Source organism: Ursus americanus, chromosome 13, assembly GCF_024610735.1.
Source record: "Ursus americanus isolate L20-20 chromosome 13, mUrsAme1.1.p, whole genome shotgun sequence".
NCBI classification, from domain to species: domain Eukaryota; kingdom Metazoa; phylum Chordata; class Mammalia; order Carnivora; family Ursidae; genus Ursus; species Ursus americanus.
The window spans coordinates 4,560,344-4,584,800 of NC_142139.1; the positions used below are offsets into that span (position 1 = coordinate 4,560,344).

A 24,457-nucleotide genomic window follows, 5' to 3' on the forward strand; every position below is an offset into this window, starting at 1 on the left:
GCTTTCCAGTTTAAATCAATAAAAACAACAAAAATGACACACCATAATATTTTGAAGATAAATAGAAGTCAATACATATTTAAGTATTAGCATAATGAGAAGAATTTCAAGTATTCTTAGTAGCATAGGATGTGAAACATGGGATGTGCATAGCATTTTTGCTTTACCTAAAAATATCAATGCTATGTTAACTGCTTATGATTTTTAGAAGATGTCAATACTACAAAATCTGATAATATGTAGTTTCTTTAGGTTTATCTCTATACACAATCAAATAACCTGTGAATAATGGCAGTGTGGTAGGCAGAATAACGACCCCCGCCCAAAGATGTCCATGTCCTTGTTCCTATGGTATGCTATATGCCGAAAGAGAATTAAAGTGACAGAAAAATCAAGTTTGCTAATCAGCTGACCTTAAACTAAGGAGATTATCCTAGATTACCCAAGTGGGATGAAAGTAATCACAAGTGTCCTTAAAAGAAGGAGAGGGAGGCAGAAGTGGAAGAACCAGAGAGGTGGCAGCATCAGAAGGACCTGGTTTGATGTTGCTGGTTTTGAAGACAGAAGAAGGAGCCAAGGAATGCGGGCAGCCACTAGAAGCTGGAAAAGGCAAGGATGTTGATTCTCCCCTAAAGCCTTCTGAGAGGAATGCCGCCCTGCCAGCAGCTTGATTTTAGCCCAGTGAGAGTCATTTAGGATTTCTGAAATATGGAACTGTAAGATAATATATTTGTGTTGTTTCAAACCACTAAATTTTGGTAATTTGTTACAGTGGTCATAGAAAATGAATACAGGTGTTTTTTTCTTTTCTAATTGCATTGGCTGATATTTTCAATACAATATTTAATAAAAGTGGTGATATTAAATATCCATTTCTTGTCTTGATTTTAAAGGGAATGTTTCCAACTTTTTGTTATTAAGAAAGTTGTTTGTAGATTGTGGTGATGACTTCATGAGTGTATATGTATCTCCAAACTGAATAAGTTGTAAACATTAAATATATGCAGTTTTTTGTATGTCAATCATACCTTAATTTTTTTTTTTAAAGAAAGATGTTTACTATGTCAGGTTAAGGAAACTCCATTCCGTTTCAATTTTTATCAAGAGTACCTATTGAATTTCATTAAGTCCTATATCTTAATTGCCCCTTTTTAATGTTTTGTATTTCTCCCCCTTTTTTTTCTATCAAGATCGTAATATAATTAGGCTTTCTTCCCTTTCTTGTATTTTTGGGAAAGTTGATGAGCTAGGGAGGAAAACAGTCTTTCAAAATTAATAAATCCTTTAGCCCTGAAAGTAGAAATGATACCTTTATTGTTGTGGCATTCTCAGAGCAGCACCAAAATTGTTAGATGAATTAAAGAAAAGAAGTGAGAGCTTATATAGTTATGCACAGTAAATTATGGGTAGTAAGTTTAAAACAGTAAATAGTGCAAAATATGTGGCTGAAATTTATCCAAGGATAACTTCTCTTCTCAAACATCTTTACCCAGTTTTCCCACAATCACTTGCTTTTGTGTGTGTTTTTATTTTCTGAATGGAGGCAGACTAGACCAGGAAATTCCATGGTTATTGAACCCCAACATGCCTAAGGTATTTGATACTTTGTCCATCTACCAACGTTTCAGCCACAGGAAGAGTCAACAAGTATTTCTTCCACAATCTGACCATTTCTATATTCCTACTTTCTCAATCAGTGACTTGATATATTGGCTCAATATAAATATGGCCCACCTTCTTTCCCTTTCCTCGTATTCCAACCTCCCCTTTAATTTGCAAGCACAAACTCATAATTTAGCAAGGAACACTGATTTCTGGTTGACTGCCTATTATGTACTCTGCTGAAACACATTTCCCAAATGGAACTTTATTACTCTTGGAACTTGTCATTGTCCTTGAATGATGGATTTGGGTCAACACTGAAATCAGTTTCCAATCCAAGTTAAGAAATGAATCCTAGTACATTTTAGGGTGGAGATATGAAAGGGGATTGAAGGTAGCAATGGGGAGTGGATAAGAGTGCCAAATAATGAGGCATTACCACTGAAGATAGCTTTGCATAGAGTCGCTCTTTGGAAGAACTCCTGTGACAGGAGTATAGCCTGCATACCTGAGCTGTGGCAGGTTTTGGGTGAATTAGGTCAAATAATGCTGTAGAGTAGCAGTGTCCAAACTGTGTTCTATGGAAGCTGTATCTTTTATCCCTTTCCTAGACATTCCGGTTCATATTCTTACATTTAATGACCTTATATAGTCACTCCAATTTCAACATGAATTTTATGCTTACTGTTGTATTGCATGTTCTCACACTCAGTTGTTTATATTATCCTTGGATAGCTTGTTCTGCAGTCCTTTGGGTAATTGCTTTCATTCATTTATTTATTCAACAAATATTTATTGAGTGGCAGCTATATGCCAGGCGTCATGTTGGAATGAAGGACATAAGAGCAAACAACAGAGACATACCTCTCTCTTTATAAAGCAAAACCATGTAAAAAGTGCTGTGATAAATGACAGATGAGATGTAAAGGGAGCACAGAGGAACAGTGCCTAATCAAGATTTGAGGACCTAGAGAAGTTTCCCTAGAGCTGGCTATGTCTAAACTGAGACTTCAAGAATTGTTAGGAGTTAGGGAGATAAAGTGGATTTTTAGTTTAAAAAAAAAGATGACGAAGTGGCACAGATAAGACCTGGAAGTGATAGAGAGCCTGGATGACGAACTGAAAAATACGTATAGGCTGTTTGATAAAGTGCAAGGGAAAGAATGATGAGAGGTAAGCCCGGAGAAGTAGGTATGGGCTGAGGATAGAGGACCTTATAAATCAAAACAGGAAGTCTGAAATTTACTCTGAGAGAAGTGAAGAGCTTCAGTTTAAAGAGTTTTAAGCAGGGAGAGATCATTCTGCTATTGTGTAAGGTAAGACCAACTACAGTTGATCCTTGAACAACACAGATTTGAACTGGGTGAGTCCACTTACATGTGGAATTTTTAAAATATAGGTACTGTAAATGTATTTTCTTTTCATTAAGATTTTCCTAATAACATTTCCTTTTCTCTAGTTTACTTTATTGTAAGAATACAGTATATAAGATATAGAACGTACAAAATATGTAGTAAGTGTTTATGTTGTTGGTAAGACTCCTGGTCAACAGTAGGCTATTAGTAGTTGAGTTTTGGGGGAGTCAAAAGTAATACAGAGATTTTCCACTATGAGGAGTTTGGCACCTCTAACTCATGCCTCGTTCAAGAATCAACTGTATTGTAAGCTTTGCTACTATAGTAATCCAGGTAAGAGATACGAGTTACCTGATTCTCACCATGCAAATGCTACGAAGATGACAGGTCTGGTATATATTGAGCCAGGAGAATCAGTTGGCCGTGGAGAGTAACTAGGAATGGTGAGGGAGAGGGTTGAGTCAGACATCACGGGTAAGTTTTGGTCTTGCCGACAATGTGAGTGGTGATCCCATTCCCTGAGATATGGAGCACAGGAGGGAGAATACGGTCAGGAGGTAGAGGGCAAGTTCAGTTCTGTTTGAGGTGCACATCCGGAACTATGCAGTTGCAATCAAAACTGGAGTTTGAAGGGAAATTGGGGCATATTGATGGTAACTTAATTTATAGGACTTTAGGAATTCACTGTGGGAGAAAATAGTTAGGTGGACTGGTGGGGCAGAGCTTATAGGTGGATTGAGGAATTAATGAGAAGTGAAGAAGTGGGTAGGCTGGGCATATCATCAACTTCCAAGCTCTGAAGGAGAGGCAGCAAAGGGGGAGGGCAGCAGCTAAAGGGGTACATGGTATTGAGGAAAAGCTTTTATAAACATAGAAGATGGCTGAATATATTTAAATGTGATTAGGATGGAGTCTGAAGAGAAGTTGGTCTAACAGAACAAGATCCCTGCAAAGCCTGGGGCGGAAGTGAAGCATCTGGAGCAGAGGTTAGCCTTAAGTGGGAAGAGTGACATTATTTTCTATCATAATAGTAGTGAAGAAAGAAATTAACGGTGAAGATAATTAACGGGTGCATTTTCAGTCTTGGTAGAAGGATTTGAGGGAGTCTGTTCTGTGGATTGTTTTTCTTTTGTGCATGCAAGACCAGCTACAGAGAGCAAGAAGGGTGGAGATTAGAGAAGAGAGGGAGAAGTTTGAATTACCCGTCTCCACTAGGGACACACAGACAGATTGTTCACTGTTGGTAGTTGTCAAATGCGCAGCTGACTTCAAAGACTTTGAGTTTATGGTGAGAACAATCTGTACTACCGTGTGATTTTCTCCCATAGCACTAAGCGAACTAGACCAGCTAAAGAAAAAGAGAAGATGGACACATGGGTTATTATAGGAGTTGGCTTTTCTCAAGTGGGCAAATGGAAAAACCATTAGATAATGAAGTTATCGGCCTTCAAGGCAGATGAAAATTTGAACTGTGTAACCTAAGTCCAAGAAGAGAGGCAACGGACTTGTGTGGGACCTCGTAGGGAGGGGGCTGAGAGATAAAGGGATAAATATCGATATACATATCGAGTAAAGCAGTCCACACAGCGAATTCCTAGCATTCCAGGTTGTTCTTAAACGAAAGATGCGTTGTAATCTTTTTCGAGTCTAAATTAAAAATGTGCATGAAGTAGGTACGTCCTCAAATAGCTTAAGATGGAAAACCTTTGGGTGAGGGTCTCTGATCAGCAAGACATGATGTTACAAACTGCAGTAGAGAGTGATCCCAAAAGGCTGTGCGTTTTATACCAAAGTGAGTATCTGCATGATAATGGGGGACTGCTAGAGGATTTTAAGCAAGGAATGGCATGATTAATTCTCCTGAAGAGCTGTTCTCAGTGAAGTTGGTTCTTGGCACGCGCACTTGGCTTACCTTGAGGGACATTATAAAAATCTGCTGTTATGTTTATTGTAGGGATGCCCTAAAAGACGGTATTTTGTATAAGAAATCTCACATAAGCAATTACTTACCAATAGGCTTTGATTCTTTTGAGAAAGTACTATGGTATGCTTTTACTTTACAGATGATGTAAACATGTTACTGACTTATTTCTCTTTTTTTCAATGGACACTGTGAAGCTCAGAGCCATACAATTTTAAACCTTATATCTTTTCATCACAACTTTCTTTGTGATCTTGAACTTGGTTTAGACATGATTTTCTTGGTTATTTTTCAACTTATATATTTTACTTTCTTTATAAACATTCTTTTAATTTGCCTCAAATTCTATGTGAAATGAAATGGGAGGATGAACTCATAAGTAAATAAGACATGGTCACATTTGCTTTCTTTGAATCACCACCTTCAGGGTGACACAGAATATGAGCTGGAGAGGAAGTGGTTATTAGAGACAGGGAGGCCAATTAGAAGGCTTTTCTAAAAGTCAAGGGGAGGGCTGAACCAAGGCAATGGTAATAGGGATAAAAAAGAGGGGGAAGTGGATCTGAGAGCCATTGAGGAGGTAGAATTGAAGGGATTGGTAATGGATTCGATGCTATGTGAGGGAACGGGTGGGTGACAAGAGGTAGGCAGTATCCAGAATGATTCTGAAGTTTCTACCATGTTTGTTTAGATGGCAGGTGGGGATCACATGTTCACTCTAATATGGAAGTCTGGAAGAGAACCAGGGGTGGAGGTGAAGGTGATGAGCTATGTGGAACATCAGCAGTATATGCCCATGACAGCTGGTCTGGAAGTTGGAAAGAAATCTGTGCTGGAGATAAAAACTTGGATTCCACGGGAGTGAACAAGCTTTCCCGGCGAATGTGTCAGAGAAGAGCAAAAGCGAAAGAAAGACGCAGGTCAGAGTTCTGACGGTCATCATTTAATAAGCAGGGAGAGGAGGCTGAACTGGCAAAGGAAAATGAGGAAGAAAAATAGGAGGAAATGATGAGTCGAGGGCCATGCAGACTAAAAAGAAGGGTGTTTGAAAGGATAGCTTCGACAACGACAACTTGTGGGGCTGGTGAGGGGAAAGATGAGGACTGCAAAGTACACCCTTTCAGTCAGGGCTGGGAAACAAGTGCTGATTTTGGAAGAGGGACTCGGTCATTCGTTATTCAATACATTTAGGTGATTACTTTGTACTGCCTCTTACTCACACAGTAATGATCGATTCAGTGCGGTACAGCCAAGAGTCAGTTGGGTATAAGGAAGCTGAATTCATCAAAATGGAGAATCCTGGAAAAAAAGTGAGTTTGGAAGGGAAGCCCAACCTAGAAGCAGAACCTAATAAACAGAAAGGGTTAGTTGTTGTTGTTGTTGTTGTTTTTTAATAGAAAATCACCATAGCTAGTTATGTGCACTAAGTTGAATGGTGACATCGCAATATTGTAGAAGAATAGAACAAAATTCTTTATGGACTGTGTTTAAATCAGAGAAAACAGGCCAAGGTGTTCATGAACATCAATAAAGCTTTATAACAATACAATTCAATACCATTGTTTGGATTAATATTGTAATAATTACACACTTTTTACATTATGAAAATAAGTCATAAATAGTGTAAAAATAATTCTGAAGATCAACTTCTCACAAACTAGGAACCCTGAAAACAAGTTAAAAAAGCAAATAAAAACAAATTAGAAACGGAACACAAGGCAATTATCTCCAAACTGCACATCAAAAACCTCACGTCTTTTAATTCAGCAATGTCAGCTGGAGAGATAATAGTGAAATTGAAATAAGAAATCAAACAGAAAGAACTTAATCCTTCAGTTATGTACACTATTGAGAAAAACAGGTTTGTGCCATATTTACAGTGATAAGACACAACACATTCATAAAATAATCAATTACATGAGACTGGCCCACAAAACATTAAGAAAAATATGCAGTGTAATGCTTGCCAAAATATTTTTTTTTGCATTTTCCTCTTATTTTGTATTTATGTGATTTTTTGGCAATATAAAAATAGCTGCACATAGAGATGAACTTTAAAATGTAAAAAATACAAATAAAAATATAATATTTTCTAATGGAAATCAGATACATACATCTTTTTAAAATGTTAAGTTGCATGAAACATTTACAACAGTATAAAGAATATTCACATAAATGTCAACAACAGGTAAGACATTCTTTTGTGAATCCAATTTATTAACATTTCTGAGACATGTGAGAATATCTACTGCATTTTGAGAAATGTTGGGACTTTATCGATAAATCAAACATAACAGGTCAGGTCAGGTTGAAAAAGTCTTCCTATTCCCCAGAGGACAGTTCTGTCAATAAAGCAGCAAGGGAATCTTATGCATTAAATACATAAAAAAAATGAGAAATGCCATTAAAATGTTTCAGTCTCGGATTAACAAAACAAAATCCACCAAAAGTTTAGGTTGGAAGCTTATCTCTGCTACAGCATAAAGTAAATCTAGCCAATATGAAGTTAGGTCCAAAAAGTGGGAAAAAGTAGTGATGGAAGGTCCTTACATTTAAAAATAATTTTAGCAGAATCATAATCGATCAGGTATGTTAATTCCACTAGAAATGAATGATTTTTTAATCATCAGAATCACATGTGCTTGTTCTTAATCATAATTTTTGAGAACGTAAGATTAGGTTGCTATGGACTTGCCTTTTCAGAGATAGAGTTTTTTTGTTTGTTTTGGTAGAAATTAAAAAAGCTCATTTTAGGGTAATCACAATATAACTTGGTTATGAAGACATAGAGAAAAACAAGGTTTCAAATGTCAATCTCCGCATATTCCTATGATCGCTTACTAGAAGATTAAAACACCACCCGCCATTCAAGCATAACTTATTTCTGGGTAAGATAATATATAGTGGCAAAAAAAAAAAAGGATGAAAAGCAGTATTAGCTTTTCATGGTACAATAGTAACATTTAAAAAAAACAGCCTGGAAAATTAAGCACATTTTTTAACTGATAAAAACAAGATCCTGGACAATTTTTCCATAGGTCTTGACATGCTGATTTGACCATTTTCCAAACTAGAAGATATATGTACACATTGTAGACAGAGGACACGTAGAGAGAACTACGGATGCATATGTTCCTACTGTCCCATCAGAACATCATGCACAGAAAGTAAATTCAAGAACAGACTTTTTTGTTTTTGGTAGAAATCCAAGATATTCTTATGTTTTCTATAAAATCAAACAAGAAAGAAAAATCCTCCCCGACAGCTTCTCATAATGAAAATGAAAGCTAGAAGAAAAATTGGGGCATATTTGTGTATCAAGTACTCTATGAATGTGTTAGACTTCTCTAACATTGGTTTTATCAGACTTAATCAAATGAAAGAAGCTAAAAAATGAGGATGAAAGTTGATAAAGGCATATGGTACATGAATGTACACGAAATAAAAGGATCCATGATCCAAGTAAACACACGTCACCTATAGGTACACTGTTTTGTTTTACATTAGGAAAGACCGGTCATTGAACTTATTACAGCAAATTCATGACCTTTAAAAATAAAATCACACACTAACAGTTTAGGAATGCTATTAAACAGAAAAATGAAATTATCCATAGTAGAGTTGCATTGTCCATAAAGAAAAAAAAATGCATTAGCACCAACATGAATGGAAAACAATTTTAAAGCTAAAACACATACCAATTTGGCATCCTTAAAAGATGCTTATCAGAAATAGAAGTAGCTCTTGACTTATTTCCAATGTGTCTTTCATGTATTTTTTCTCACTCCTCTATTCAACAATTCAAATTAAGGGTTGGAAATCTTGAAGAAAAATAGATATCTGCCAACGCATATATCAGCAGACATAAGTTATTAGTTCATTCAGCAATTATTTGAGGATTCTCTATATTGGTGACAAAATGGATGATGAAAATATTTAAGTAACCAAAAGTTTGAGATTATCCATGGTGGTTAAGACCTAATAATTCCACTGAACAAAGAGGAGTGCTATCATCTCTTTGTTTTTCCCAAGGAAATAAATGTCACAGGAGTCTACAGCTTCCTTTACTCATAGAATAAAAATCAATGTTGTCAAATCAGTTTAGAGCAAAAAACCCAATATATACATAGAACAGAAGAATATTCTTAAAGGTCTATGTTCACAATTTTTTTTTTTGTATATAAAGTGTTTCTCTTTGATGTTGAGGTATTTTGTTTTGAAGCTGTGCAAGTTTTCAATAGTGATTCATCTCAATACCTTTTTCTACCAGAGGAGTAGAAAGAAAGATAAAAAGAAATATAGCCACCAGATTTTTCTCAAGACACTGCTGTTTGTTTTCCTGAAGAGACAGTAGTTCTACCTGCTTTGGTTCATTTTTCCAAACCATGTAAGACAAATTGCTTCAGACACTGGACAATACTTTTTCCTAACCACATACAACAAGAGGTGGTAAAGGCCCTCATTGTTTTAAAAATGCCGAACTGGCTTCAAGTGTGGAATGTTACTAGAAATGTTACCAATTAGATTGATCTAATAATTTGGACATCTTTCCAATCTTGAAAAACTTATCAGAAATAAAAAGAAGGCATTTTGTATAATTGAACGTCTGGTTATATAATATGAAAGAGATCACAAGCATCTTAGGATCTTTGTCTTATAGTCATATCTTAACTGTTGTCCCCATAAGCCAGCAATGAGCTATTTTCCCCTCTGGTGGTGAAAAGTTATGAATGGAACTAGACATTTTCCCACAAAATGGCATCAAGTCAGGAGAGAAAGCATATTGTCCTATGGGCTGAAAGAGTGACTACTCCTCCTTGATGGTGTTTCCCCTAATGTAACCCTTCCACTCAGAATAAGCATTTCAAAACATATTACCAACTCTTCACTGTGCAAAGAAATGCTCAATCTAATACAATTCAGTAAGTTTTGAGCAAGTAGATGAAAAAATACTCTATGGCAACTATATTTCACAGCTTTCTGAGATACAGATTTGGTCTGTGCGTAAGACAAACATTTAGAAATATAAAAAAAGGTAAATCTCAATATGGACAAATCTTAGCTCTTAAAGAGAATGATAAGAAATAGAAATGAGTTAATACTATCAAATGTAACCAAATCTTGACGTAACTGATGATCACTATGTAAGTTACAGTCATCATATGAAAAAAGTCAAAAAGTACTCAAGAAATTGTTTAACTTTAATGCTTTACTATGACTGAACTGAAAGTGGAGCTCCTTTTATACTCTCTTCAATTATTCAGAACAAGAGAGAAGTTAGTAAAAAGTCATCTTGACTATTGCTACCAAGTTATTAGGATTTGAAGACTTTCTTTAAAAAAATTGTTCAAAACAAATGTGACAAAAACTGAAACAAATCTTTTCTTAATATTCCTGGGACTAGAAAAGAAAAGCACAAAAAATAATGAAAAATCTCTTTCTGTTTCTAGAACTTTGTAGAAAATGTTTGAAATGGGTTGGATCTCAGAGGGAAGGAGAACATCAGCTTCAACAGAGCTTGTAGGGTGAGCTCCCCTACAATTTCAGAAAAGGTTATTTCAGCCAACCTATTCTTGAGAGTGGTACCCCTTCTCTTTGGTGGGATGTGCGCATCCTTTGTCTGCAGGAACAGGGGCTGCCATTCCAAGAATCTCCTACCCAAAAGAAGTGCTATATGCCTCTGTCAGTTTCCAAAAGCACCCATATTAACACTTGTTGGAATTCAGTTTAATTTTTTCAAGTCTGTTGTTCTGGGTGCCCGCATGTGTAAACCTCTTTCCTACTTGGTCACAGGAGAGACAGCGCAGGATGCTGAACGGTACTCTTCCCTTGTCTTCACTGCCAAGGGCAGCCCAAGGAAAAATTGTGGCAGCAAGCACAACCAAGGTGGCCACGTGAGCGCGCAATACCGGAAGCTGGAGGTCTGCAGTTCGAACTGCAACTCCCTCAAAATACAAGACCGTGTGTGTGTGCTCTCCGCCACCTTATCTCTTTTTGGCAATAAGCCATGGTGTAACCCCCTTGAGATGACAAAAGAAATAAAAGCTCAGATGTGATCAAAGGACTCATTACGCGGCATGCTAGCATCTGAACAACAAGCAGGCTTGGCACACGTCATGCTTTTTTAGTCAGGTTCAGTGGGTGGTGTGGGCACGAATCAGTGCTAACAGCGAATGTGAGTAGGGATGCGATGATAAACTCTAAAATCAATAAAATACATTTTCATAGTTTTGAGTCCATATTTGGTCACAATTTCATGTAAACTATTTCATGGCACTTTTTGTCCATGCAATTAACAAGCCCAAGGTCAGAAAAGAGCAAGAACAATCATTCTGTATCACTGATGTATCCATTTAAATACATATCTTCACATAAGATAAAGAGATACTGATTTATATTTTTTTTGCAGGCTTCTTACTGGTTTCACATATTGCCCAATTTCAGATGTAAGTGGAGAAAAGATGGACACGTGTACTACTGCAAACAGGAAGAAGCAGCTATATGTAAACATATCTCAGATTTGTAAAATCTGCAATTCGATTTTCAACTATAAATATAAAAGTGGACCATCACATATACAACTTCATGCTCGGAAGGTTAGATTCATCACTGCAGAAAAACAAACAACAGAAAAGACGTACATAGAATTAGTGGTCTAGAATAAAAATTCCAAATTAACATTTATTTTAAGAAAACTGGTAGAACCCTGAATATAGTTTTTTTGTTTTTTAATTAATGAGCTGAACGATGTGTGTCCCAGACATTACTTTTCTAAAACTCCAGGGTGTTATTAAAATTTCCATCCTGGGTTCAACCCACATTTTTCTCTTGCCACTGAGAAGTTTGCGGTGTTTTTCTCAGTAATGATTCTGGGAAAGCAGAAAATTAGGATTTTATCACATATGGGCCATAATTTAGATACATGTTCTGAACTTATATGATCTTCTCCAAACATTAAAAGCCACTGGGGAAGAGGCTGAGGAGTCTGCCCTTGGTGGCACCGTTTACTTCACCCAACTGACTATACTACTACTCTCCTTCGGCTCTTGTTTCCTCTTTCCTTTTGTTAGTTCTGTCCTGCTGTGGATGGTGTGCACTGCGGTAAACCTGCCTGCTCTCAGGTCTTCAAGCTGTACTGCAGGTTCCACGGTGACCTAAGGCACCCTAAATCTCTGGGTGCTCCTTTTGGACCGCCATAATTGTTAAGGTTTTCCTAGAACTAAAGTCTCAGAGAACTGAGGGACCATGGTCTTTGAGATATAAACTTATAGAGCAGATCTCGGGGACCTTGACTTTGACTCAAAAAACAAATAAAACAAAGCAAACCCAATGAGAAAAGTAGAATGCCCAGTTCATTAATTAAAAACATTTGTTTTTCTCTCTCCAAGAAAAATAGACGCTATAGTAGATGGGATTAAGAGGCCAGATACTTGTGATCTTTGAAGATGGCGTTCACTCAATGGTTCTGCATGTCGCCAACACCAGAGAATGTGCCTATGGAAGTATTCTTTTCCCTCAACCCTCACTTAGCTCAAAATTCAAACAGATGTATTTTTTTGAGTACCAGTGTTTTGTAAAAAATCTACAGAATTTTAAAGATTCTCTCTTTTTTCTTCTTCTTCCAGATTTTAAAACCTAACTTAAAAAAATCTGTCACCTTACTTTAGGAAGGTTTTGCTGCAAACCTGTCATTCCTACCTCACAAAATAAAGTTTAGTGAAACATTAAAAAATATGAATAAATAAGTAAAGGAATCTGATGGATAAAAAATATGAAGCCTATAGGTATTTTTCCTGTTACATAGTTTTTAATCTCTGGATGAGGATGGATAACTTTAATAGCCTGAAAGTACTTTCTTTTTTCTTTTTATTTAAGATTTTATTTATTTATTTGAGAGAGAAAGAGTGAGAGAGAGAGGGCACGAGAGCAGGGTGAGGGGCAGAGGGAGAAGCAGATTCCCCACTGAGCAGGGAGCCCGACTCGGGGCTCAATTCCAGGACCCTTGGGATCACGACCTGAGCTGAAGGCAGACTGCTTAACTGACTGAGCCACCCAGGCGCCCCCTGAAAGTACTTTCTTAACATAAATTCTGCCATTTATTCACTGTATGAATTACACTGTGAACTGGTACATCATTATTCTTCAACATTTAGAAAACAGAAGTATATCTAGAAAGAAAAGCCATTTAAACAAACATCAAACCATTTTGCGTGAAAAAAATTAGTATTGAGGGTAGCATGACCCCTTCAGGAGACTTGCTCATTAATCACAGTAATTCACGTTGCTACCACACTCTGAATTTTCAAACATTCACCACCGTGCTCTAGAGGCTAATAACCATGTGTTTAACAGGGTAGTCCATGTAAAACAGGACTAACTCAACGTAATCTACTAGTCTTCTTTAAAAAATATCGCTTAAAAAATAATTTGAGATAGCTAAGTTGACCACATAAGAGATTTTTGAACATTTTATTTTTCTAATTGTTTCTTCTTCTTCCTCCTCCTCCTCCTACCCTTCTTCTTCTTTCTTTCTTTTTTTTTTTGGAGTGAGATGGTGTCGGACGAGGTTGATCGCCATCATGTGCATTTGTGGGTGCTGGAGAGCGCGGTAAGCAGTACTGAAGTGCTCGTATTAAGTTCTTCATAGAAGAAGTTAGAGGGCGCGTGGCTGAATCACTTAAGCATCTGACTCTTGATTTCAGCTCAGGTCATGACCTCAGGGTCATGATCTCAGGGTCGTGAGATTGAGCCCCACGTCAGGCTCTGCGCTGGACATGGAGCCTGCCTGAGATTCTTTCTCTTCCTCTCCCCCTGCCCCTCCCCTTCTTCCCCCCCCACACTCACTCTCTCTTTCTAAAAAAAAAAAAAAAAAAAAAAAATAGTTGTTAGATTTAAGAAGTCCTTAATCCTATGTAGAATATAGTGTCTATTCTGTGGAAGAATGAGTCCTTAAAAGGGAAATTTCTGACTTTCTAATACTATTCGGATTACTAGTAGGTTTGGCCATTTCATGAACCAAAAAGACGAGTCCTTTGCTTAGTGACATGATTACTATGCCCTCACAAAAAGGAAAAGATTTAGAGGAAGCCAGTAATGATGTAAACTGAAGGTCTGAGTTCTGTCAGAAGGCTGGATAGAGTAAGCCTTTCAACATCTCCCTCTATGTAAAGTGTACCTAGGACTGTATTAAAAAATCATTACAGTATTAGATTACAGGTCAATGGTTAAAGAGTAAATGGTAATTCTAGCTCAGGATGCTGTTCAAGATTCTGAGAACAGGGGTTCTGATGGTGAAAGGATACGTTCCTCAGGTGAAGAATATGATGAGAGGCCCACCTTCCTGAGAACCCCCTGACCCCAGCTGTGATTGAGCTAATTCTCTGACAGACCGAAAGTGAGTTTGGGGAGCTGCTAAGTAGATGCGTCTCCTGACAGAGGAGGTTTTCTTTCCCTGGCCGAGTGGGGGGACGCGGTGAAGCGGGAGGGTGAGCTACACAGGATCTCCTCACCAACAGAGCTGAGGAGATGAGACACACCGAGGAGAGTCAAGTTTCCCTTCATCTCTCTGCAACCCTAGACTTCAGTATAGTTTTGCCAATGAGGCATGCCTGTCAAAAGTTACTCAACAAGCCACAAGGTGTTAGAGAAAAAAACGTCAAAATGATCAAAGCAGCATGATACTTCCCCCTAGTTCATTTTTCCATCGGTGGAATTCCTTTATCTGTCAGTAGCATATATACAGTTCTTTATAATTAAGTTCACACCGCTATTGTGTACAGGGTCGGTATTCTTGGACTAGGACAGCGCCTACAGACCTCCTCCCTGCTTCAAGTCCTGCCATTGCTTTCCGCCGCCCACTTCTCCTTCTATCTGGGTACAGGCTCGTGCCCTTGGAAGCCACTTAAACTCTCTGAACTTCAGTTTCTTCATCAGCATCACTGAAGGTAATATACCCTCTAGGGTTATTGTGAGGCTTAAGTAAAATGCCATCCCCCGATGAAAGGGCTCCTCATACAGCCTTTGTACAGAGAAGGTTCTCTATAAAGTTCCCTTCCATACTGAATATATACATAGTGCCCATGGGTAGCCATACGAAGAGACGAGAATAAATGGATATCTTAAAAAACACCAACTTAAACAGTTTCTCCTACATAAATCATCACTGAAGAAAAAAAAAAATCATGCTTACACTTTCTGCTTTCTCAGCTTTATGTTTAATACTGGCAGGGTTCTACCATGTATTTGCATGTTTGCCTACGTAATTGATCATAAATAGAAAAAGAACACAATTAAGAATAGTTTTAAATAGTAGGAGGACAAGGAGTTTATTGATGTAAGCAGACCGTTGTCAAGATGCACTGCCCCTTTCCATTCCACAGAAAGGATTAGATAGGGAAGGTTTCCAAGTTACAATGTTTGTTAAGAACGGTTTTCACTCATCAGTTTAGAAGGAAATCAGCAGTAAACATATTAATCAAAAGATATTCTGGAGACAGAATCTTTTGCTTTTTAATGCCCAAACAACTTTCAAGAATGTCAAATTCAAAAGGTCTATTCTAAATGGAAAAAAAAACAGCCAGGGGAAGAGATAGGGGGAGTGCGTCTTTTGGAAATAATTCTGTAAAGCCTACCTTCTGCCAACAGCCAGGCATGGGTAATCCATCTGGCCCCTGTTTTAAAGAGAAGAGTAAGAATTCCTCAGGCTCCACAGAAGTGAACGTACTTCACAATTCACATGCTCAGTGCCTGTAGTCATAGGCATTTTTTTCCTAACTACCAACTCCCAACAGAATACCCAAAGTTAGTTAAAAGGAAGAAAATTCAAATGCTTTCTAGAGTGATGGCACATTTTGAAAATACATATAGAAAAAATTATGCCTAATTTAGAAAAAGTAATTTACAAAGGACAGGGGCCTACTCAGTTCTACCTTTAGACAATAAATCTGTACTATTCCTCTTAATTGCATTAAAACACATTTCACAATTATCTTTATTAAATAAACAAAAACAACTTCTCTTCCTGATCCCTGTGATCTATGGTTGAATGCATGATAATGATGAATAATCAATGATGAACCATTTCTATCTGAAGTTTTTTAGCTCTTCACATGCCAGTCTCTTTTATTTTTCCATACTAAAAGCCAATATAGTAGAACGCATTCAATTAATTGAATTAAAAGACAGGCAGCCCATCTATGTCTTTAAGTAAGATGTTATCTATAGCATTCATCAATTTTTTAATTAAAAAGTCTTTAGAAGCCCATTAACCAATTCTGAATCAACAAGAGATTCCTAAACATCGCACAATTTACTTTCATTTAAAGTGCAAGCACTCTTCAGATACAAATGATAGAAATAAGGCGGGGAGAGTTGATATATTATGAGGCATGCTTGTGTTTTCCCCTAACAAAGTGATTGTAAGATATTACTTATTATTAACAAACAAATAAACTAAAAGACTAGGCACTCATATTGAGATTTTTAATTGTAATTATTTACCAAATACATTTTTCCTATAAATTTAATCTCTTAAAAGGCTTAAGAAATATAACTTTATCTTTAAAGGATCATGCTTAGCATTGAAAAATAATATAAGAACATGCAGACCAAGAATAACCATCAGTAAGTATAAAACAACCCTAAAAAGTGTTCTTTGATACCTCAGAAAATATGAATAGACGTTCTTTTTAAATGTAAAAAAACCCCACTTTGAAATAGCTTTCTATCTGGGAAAAACTTGGTAATGCCAGATTGGTACAAGGAGAGGATCACCCAGTAGAATTTTAGATTTTAGTATCAGAGGATTTTGAGTTCATGCCAATGGGGATAGGGGAGCTCTGTCTACTTTAGGAAAGTGAGTTTCAAAAGGAGAGACCATTAAATTGAAAAGGTTATGTGACAAAGAGGAGGGTTGGGCTGCAGACTATTACCATCTCTAGAAGCTCAGAGAAGTTTGGTTTCCTTCCCTATGGTCTCTTAACAGCATTCCCTTGAACGGTTAACTCTTGACCACAGATGCTTAACTCTGTGGGTCTGGCCTTATTTATGGCCTGACAGAAATGTAGTGGAAGAGGCAAAAATGCCTTTATTTCTTTCAGAGAAAAAGGGGGGAAAAAGAGCTAAATTTAGGTATAGAACCTGAAGTTATGGCCTAGCAGTTCCTTTGCGTAGAAGATGTTTATGTCATTTGAATGTGCTCTCCATATTTATCGAATAGGTTAATATTCCCCCAGAACGCAGACACGGCAGTGGGGTCAGTTGTGAGGACAATGTCAGGAGGTTAATTTGGAAGGGCGTGCTTGCTCTCTTCACGCTGCAGAGATGCCGAAGGAGCCGTTCATGCACATGCATGTAGCGTGTTTATCATGTAAAGCTTGTTCCAGAAGTACCACTTTACACTGATAGAGATGAATATGTAATAAACAAAGGAATTGCATGCAGGGTGGTAGGAAAGAGAAATACTGTACCAATTGGCAAGGGGCATCCAGCCCATCCAGGCCAGGCTGGCCTGGCTCCCCTTTTTCCCCCTTAACGCCACGGAATCCCTGTTTGTAAAGATTAACTCATAATGTTACTAACACAAGAAATCACTTAAGCACACATTCTGCTAAGAAATAACTACAATACCAAAAGGCTGGGAGAGGAGCAACTCTGAAGGACAAAGTAACATCCACTGAAGTTGGATAAAATAAGAGCTCAACCTTTCCCTGTAATCAGGGCTTCTCTCGGAACCGTAACTTTCTCTTTTGAATGGTGTGGAATAGCACTAAGTCCTTTTCAGATGCTACAGTCACGTGCCAGTTGCACATCAATATCTGAGTGTTAAGAAACCAGGCAGAGCTGGTGGCCAGAGAGGAGGCATGGAATATACCGGGAGAGCCCGTGAAAGATGTGTGTGGTTCTTCGAAGTCTCTGTTAATCAACCCCAATCGGAACCCCTGCTGTTACGGGTCCCTCCAGCTTGCTCTTCTCCCAGTTTATTCCTTCACGCATGATATCTGGAGACAGAGTTCCATGAGTCAGACATACCAACGGGCAAGGTGCATCTAATCCAGGAGCACCCTGTTCTCCTTTCTCCCCTTTAGGCCCCTTTTTGCCTTTCTTTCCCTTTTCCCCCTGTGGATATAAGGGTTTAAATAAAAGACAGGTTTTATTTGGGGGGGCGAAACAATGGCGAGTCAAAAGATGATTTAGCCAATAAATGTCTGGAAGGGCATTTACCACTGTTTTCTTGTTTAGGTAAGGCATGATATTATAAAAGATAACTTATACTTTCAGAGTGACAATGGATTCTGGGCAGTGCTAGGTGGGATTTTACTTAAGATACTCAACAAGATGAAAGAAGGAGATTTAAAAAGCCAACACATTGAGTGCTGACTTAGACCCAGCACCATAGTTTTGGTGAATGAGGTGTTTCCGCTGCAGATCTGGTGAGGATGACGGATCCCAAGTGTATGGGAGCCAGCCAGCGGTGGGTCAAATTCAGAGGAATAATGAATACTTTACCCAATTTTCAATACCTTGTCAGCTTACTTTTTTTGTAATCCTGTAACAGATGAAAGCTACACTGAGCCGGACGAAAAGGACAGAATATTAACAGCTTCTTTCTTTTGGAAATGTATCCAATTTTATGACATTATTTTTAGTAGCTCTATTTAAAAAATATTCAGTATATTAAAATATGCTTCTTTTTTTAACTTTTTTTAGGAAACTAAAAGCAAATGTTTTCTTTACTATATCAGGTAAACAAATTTTAAAAGTGCTAATACTTCTCAGCAATGCCAACTGGAGAAACGGACTCATTTATAAATCCAGGGATGTTCTTTAATTCACTCTTACAGATCTCATGCCAGGTGTTCACAATGGTAAATGGGTTTCCAGCTTACTCACAATGAAACAAAAGCCAAAAAATAAAAAATTCTGTTCAAGAGAGGAAAAGCAGTTTGGACCCAGTTGAGCTAATACTAAAAATGAGGTAGGCAGGATAATTACATAGTGGGAATGTAGCCACGGAAATTAGTATTTAGGAATCAAGGTAGAGGTTGTGGAAATCTGCATGGATCATGGGAATGGAGGAATTACGGAAAGGAGGCAAAAGGAGGAGAAGGAAGGAATGCACCTCAGCTGTTTCTCATTAACATAAATATCTGCATATTTATAGACAAGAAGCTGGTGCTGTACAGAATACAAAATACGGTGCAATACGTATTTAAATTAGTGTATTCATTCTGCACTCAGGAAGGCAGTTACAATAAAAGTGAATAATTTCAGAGGTGAAACAACATGAATATTCAAAGACATATACATAAGATATATACGAGATAAGCATTCAAATTAACGCATTCATTCTGACTGTGTGAGTGAAAGCTCTTCATTTATCTCCTGTGTGCCAAAAACATTGCATCAGAAGGCTCAGAATTAAGGCTCTTGGGTTTCTTGAATACCGGGGAAAGAGAGAAATTCTGTGTGGTTTAGTTAATCATGACCAAAGACGAAGACCTGAGAATCCAGGGTGAAATGAGAGCAGGTGTGACAGGAAGTAAGATGGGAGGAGCGGTCAGGACTAAATTGCTCACTCATGCAAGATCGGTCAACATCCTCAGCAAATAACTTCGATGCCATGATGTAAAATTGATTTAAACTTGTTTGGGTGAGCTCTTCCCTCCCAGGAGGCAATGGGCTCTTCTTCACATAGGTGAGACAGGTGTGTTGGGTATTAATTAATTTAGAATTCAATTCATTATTTGGTAAATCAACTGAAATGAATCACTCCACAGAAAAGTGCTGTTATATAAATGTTGACTCTAACAGGCCATAGGAATCATTTTTCAGTAATATGTTAGCGGACCTCAAGCTTTATGGAAAACAGACACTACTATACAAAGAATAATGAATCGGCGTTATTATGAACCGACACAGTTTTGTAACAGTTAGTGATTCCCTATGCAACACAAAACCATCTGCCCTTGTGTGTATGAGCACATGAGGGCTCTTGCTAATTTTTATCTCCCCTGTTAAAGAATGATATATATAAAGTATTCACATTTGGATCTAATTTTCCTAAATATAAAACTTCTAATCATGGAATCTGAAATATGGAAATATTTTTGCATGAGTCATTAACATTATTCTGAGGATTAAATTTATAGCTTCGTGTTTTCATAAGTTACCATACTGGTAATTTCTTCTTTGTTTGAAACAAGATCATTAAAATGAGTATCCCCATAACGGTGACATACTTCTGAGTGAATAAGATTTTAGACTCATACAACCCATTAAGTAAATATAAAATAATGTCTATAATCTTCAAAGCACCTCCACCTTGGGCTAAAATCTTGCATGTACAATTTATCTCAAATCAACACATGTATATTTTATAGTTAGCATTTATACTTTGGAATGAACTGTTTTTTATGTTTCAGTTTCTTTGTGAAATGAGGACATATAGTAAGTGTTCATAAAATGTGATGATAATGACGATGATGCTTTTACATTACTGACAGGAGCTCCCCTACCAGCGGGAAGCCAGGTGATGTCTAAAGCCTAAGGAACACACAGCAGGCTTAATACCCTTCTTTCTTTGACAATTCTAATTTGGCCTTGCTTTTCAACAGCAATCAACTTCACTGTTACAGGGAATTTATAGGGTTTTGAAAACTGTGTTGTTAAGTACAGCAGGACATAAATTAATCTGAGAAACGGAATTGGTTTAAATTTGAAGTGGGAAGGTACAATTTCAGCCACTTTTACTTCTTTTGCTGTGTTCAGTGTAAAAGATTATTGTTCAAGGATCCAAGCAAAGGAAGAAATGATTTCAAAACTCCGTAATCCAAATTTTGCTTTCAGACATAAAACCAATTTGCCCGATATTGGCCACTATATACCCTGGGGCGGGTGGTCGCAAGATAGGACCTAAACACCAACCCCATAAAATACAGGAATATCTTCATTTAAAAATATCTCCAGCACCTGAAAGTGGCAAGTCCTAGTCCCTGAAAAACTCACTGGGGTTTATCAGTCACACTGCTTGCCCTGCATTTTCCAATCAAATAATCAGAATACGGGACACATCTTCTATCTCTCTACTGGGAATGTTGTGCATAAAACTGAGATGCTGGCTTTACAGGGTTGGATGAGCTCTGCCACAAGACCCTTGCAGATTTGTGCTATTTAATTTTACTTTAATGTAATAATGCCTTTTCATTTCACTTTCTAAGAATCCCTGGACATTACATCTTTCAACAAATTGGTGTCAGGTAAGCCTGGCTATCAGGCATTACAATTCCTTTCTTCTATGCTAGACTGTGCCTTTATTTCTAGCCCTGTAGCCTTCTTCATTCCTCTGCGAAGACCTGGTTTTTTTAGATCAGGCATTGGTGTGTTTTTGGAGCACAGGATGGAGAAAAATTAGATATATGAAAGAATCGCCTAGGTTGAACAGCAAAGCACACGGCATGAGAAAAATCAAACAGGCACATGCTGGAATGGAGAGGTCACCTTTTCTCCCTTTTCTCCTACATCACCCTTCTCGCCTCGTGGACCAGGGAAGCCCTGGAGGATAAAAAGCAAACCAAAAAGATCTATTGATGTAACTGTGGCCAAATCACATTTTAAAAAATGTAAGATTCCGTGCTCCTGAGTGCAAATATGAAGAAAAATGGCATGACCAAGATTCTCAAAACCTAGATAGTTCAAGTAGCACTTAGTGGTAATAATTGTTTAACAATTCAATTATCTAATGAAACACATTTCTTGCTTTTTCTCCTAAGATATATATAGTGGAAAGTATATCAGGATCCTAGTTTGAATCCTAGCAAGGACACTGGCTTGGGCGGCCTTGAGCAAATCACTTACCTCACAGCATTTTAAGCTTGCAAATAATAGGTGCTCAATAAAAAGTCAACTATTATTACTTTTGCTATTATTATTCTTCAAATAATAAGGCTGCTATTACAGTCACAAAAGAGAGATCATTTCAAGAGGCATTTACTTTTGCCATTCTCTATTTTTATAGAATTATGTTATTATAAAACATATAGATACTTTATGCTAAAAGGAAAAAATATTGCATAACAGCGTTGAGAATAAACATAGTATACCGTTTCCGAAGGTTGGCACGTGAAACATATTTCAATTTTATGCATATTTTTAAATAAGTGGTTCAACTACTGCTGTCCAGGGTGTCCCTAATTTGGGGAAGCATTTTGAAGTGCCATTATCAACTGTTAGTTATTAACTTTATACTAATTATGTGTTTTGTTTTGTTTTTTTCTGTTTATCTCATGCAGACACTAGTGGTGTGTTTTATATTGCGGTCTACACACACAGCAATATATGCCGTATGCATAACTATGTGCACGGAAAAAAAAGTATTCTTGCTGTTATTGATGATGGAGACCATCAGCATCTATCATCATAGGAAGACGTTCACTGTACATGTATTACTTACATCAAGACCAGGCTCTCCATCTTTCCCCTGCCAAAGAACCATAGTAGCTACGTTAGTGTTCCTACGTTTCATGAATAGGTTATTGTTATTGTCTTATTTAAGGCTGCCTGGACATGCAACACTAGTGTTAGAACTACTTCAGAAATCTGAAAGAGTCTTTATTAATTAGTAATGCAAATTTCTTTCACCAAATCAAGTGAAGTGACCGTTGATGCTGCAGTTAAGAGTCATGAAAAATTTTGTATTATAGATTAGTTTACATAGTCTGATATTTTGTTGAAGTTTAATGTGTGGCATCCAATTGTTCAATCCAGGAATAAGTTGAAAGCATAAATACCATTTAGTTGGTTTAAAAACATACCAGCACTAATGAACTATGCAAATCAGTACTGCTTCAACTTGATAACTTAGCACTTGGCTCATAAATGAGTAAAGAATGTGAAAACTGTTTATTGTTAAGTATAGTTTTCACTTGGCTGACTATTGAGGGTGTGAAGGTCACAACTGAAAAGCTGTTTTTAAGTCAGCTTTGTCAATAAATGATCCCCAGATACAAAGGAATCACCAGACTGTTGTGGAAGGATTGATAAATTCACCCCATGGTGTAGATTATCCGGGCCGTAATCGTATTGTGTCACACAACAGATCCATCCAAGTTACTGGGACGTTGCTTTAATTCCGACAATTAGATTTTGAAATTTATTTCAAAATCAGCATCTCTTTCAGCCAGCATGAATCCTGGCTTAAGTTTATTATTTTCGTTCACAAAAGCTGTAAGGTATAAAGCATGTGGTCGGTATATAGGGGTTAAAAACCTTGATACACTACATGTTTCTCTTGTAATCCTACCCGATCGGATCTCTTATAATTATCCCAAAGACAATGTTCCGAAGCACGCCTACAGCCTCAATTTGAAGACTGTATAACTGAGAATTTTCAGAAGACAGACCACTATCAACATTCTATGTTAAGATGTCTCGTCATTGCAGTGTGTTAGAAAGGTCAGAAACATCAAAGTCATTGTAAGCATCCTTTTGAGAAATCACTTTTATTAGCAAGATTAGTTTTAGTAAGTAACCTATGAGAACACTTCCACACCCGCTTTTACCAGTGACCTTCCCAGGAAGTGTCCATTCTGGGTGTCTAGTCAGATGGCGCAGGGAGGGTGTTTTCTGACAGTGGGAATCCTGCTTTCAGGGTAGTTCTGTTCATCTTGTGGACAGTCTCTGATCCTCTCAAACTCATGAAGTGTGTGTATGTGTGTGTGTGTGTCTGTATGTGAGTGGGAGAATAGGTGTGACTATGACCCATGAAGGACATGGTAACACTGGTGTTGTGGAGTATTAGTGGATAGTTCTTTGCTACTCTAACGTGATTAGTCTGTCCTACCAGGGAGGGGTTAACCGTGCCGGTGTCAGGCCATCTACGCATGCTGATGGTGGAGACAAAAGACACAACTCACAGGCAGACCATAGGGTCCTCTGGGTCCAGGCTCTCCCATAGCTCCTTTTTCACCCTAAAATGAAAGCCATAAAGTTCAATTCACATACAAATGCCTATATTCACACACTTTTCCGAATGGCCTGTGTATAAAGCCTCCAGGTGAGGTGCCATTCTATCAAGATTCCAATGATGCAGGCTCTTCTGGGGTCTCTGTCAGTGAAAAGGTGAAAGAAACCCACATTTGCATATTTTACTAAATTACCTCTGAAAGAAGGGCAGTAAGTAAGAGTGCTGCAGCCCAGTTGTGCAAAGGACTTGCCTATTCTCGGGTGCTGTACTTGGGTTTCTTTGGCATCCATGTGAAACATTTACTTGTTACTCGTCATTTTAAGTTACTACATTTTTAAAATATAGGGATAAAATGTCTTTTTTTTCCTATCAAATGTCTCTTGTTTGGCAGCCTCTTCCTTGGCTGCCCTGGCCCTTTACAGAGGTGTATTTTACTTTATGGCCGCCCACAGCAGGAGACACCGGCCAGTTTTAGTCTCTGTGGAGCTCCTCACTGAAATATGCACACTGGGTGCCAGGGCCTCTAGTTGGTTCCCTCCTGCATCCTCACGGATCCTAGTAGTGTCTGGTGCATGAGGAAATACTTGTTGAATGAATCAAGTCAAGTCAGTACAATCC

General features: G+C 37.7%; 1 protein-coding gene across 1 annotated transcript in view; it reads right to left on the reverse strand.

Annotated features, from left to right (window-relative positions):
- Positions 1–6,618: 6,618 nt before the first annotated feature.
- LOC123793370 (uncharacterized) overlaps positions 6,619–24,457 on the reverse strand; it is a 152,971-nt gene continuing 135,132 nt past the window's right edge. Inside the window, exons 29-34 of the mRNA XM_087866349.1 lie at positions 23,790–23,843; positions 22,328–22,354; positions 21,376–21,429; positions 17,908–17,994; positions 15,510–15,548; positions 6,619–11,487 (exon numbers count right to left, since the gene is read on the reverse strand). Coding sequence (XP_087722475.1) covers positions 11,485–11,487; positions 15,510–15,548; positions 17,908–17,994; positions 21,376–21,429; positions 22,328–22,354; positions 23,790–23,843 — 264 coding nt within the window. The 3' untranslated portion in view covers positions 6,619–11,484. The remainder of the gene's footprint in view (positions 11,488–15,509; positions 15,549–17,907; positions 17,995–21,375; positions 21,430–22,327; positions 22,355–23,789; positions 23,844–24,457) is intronic.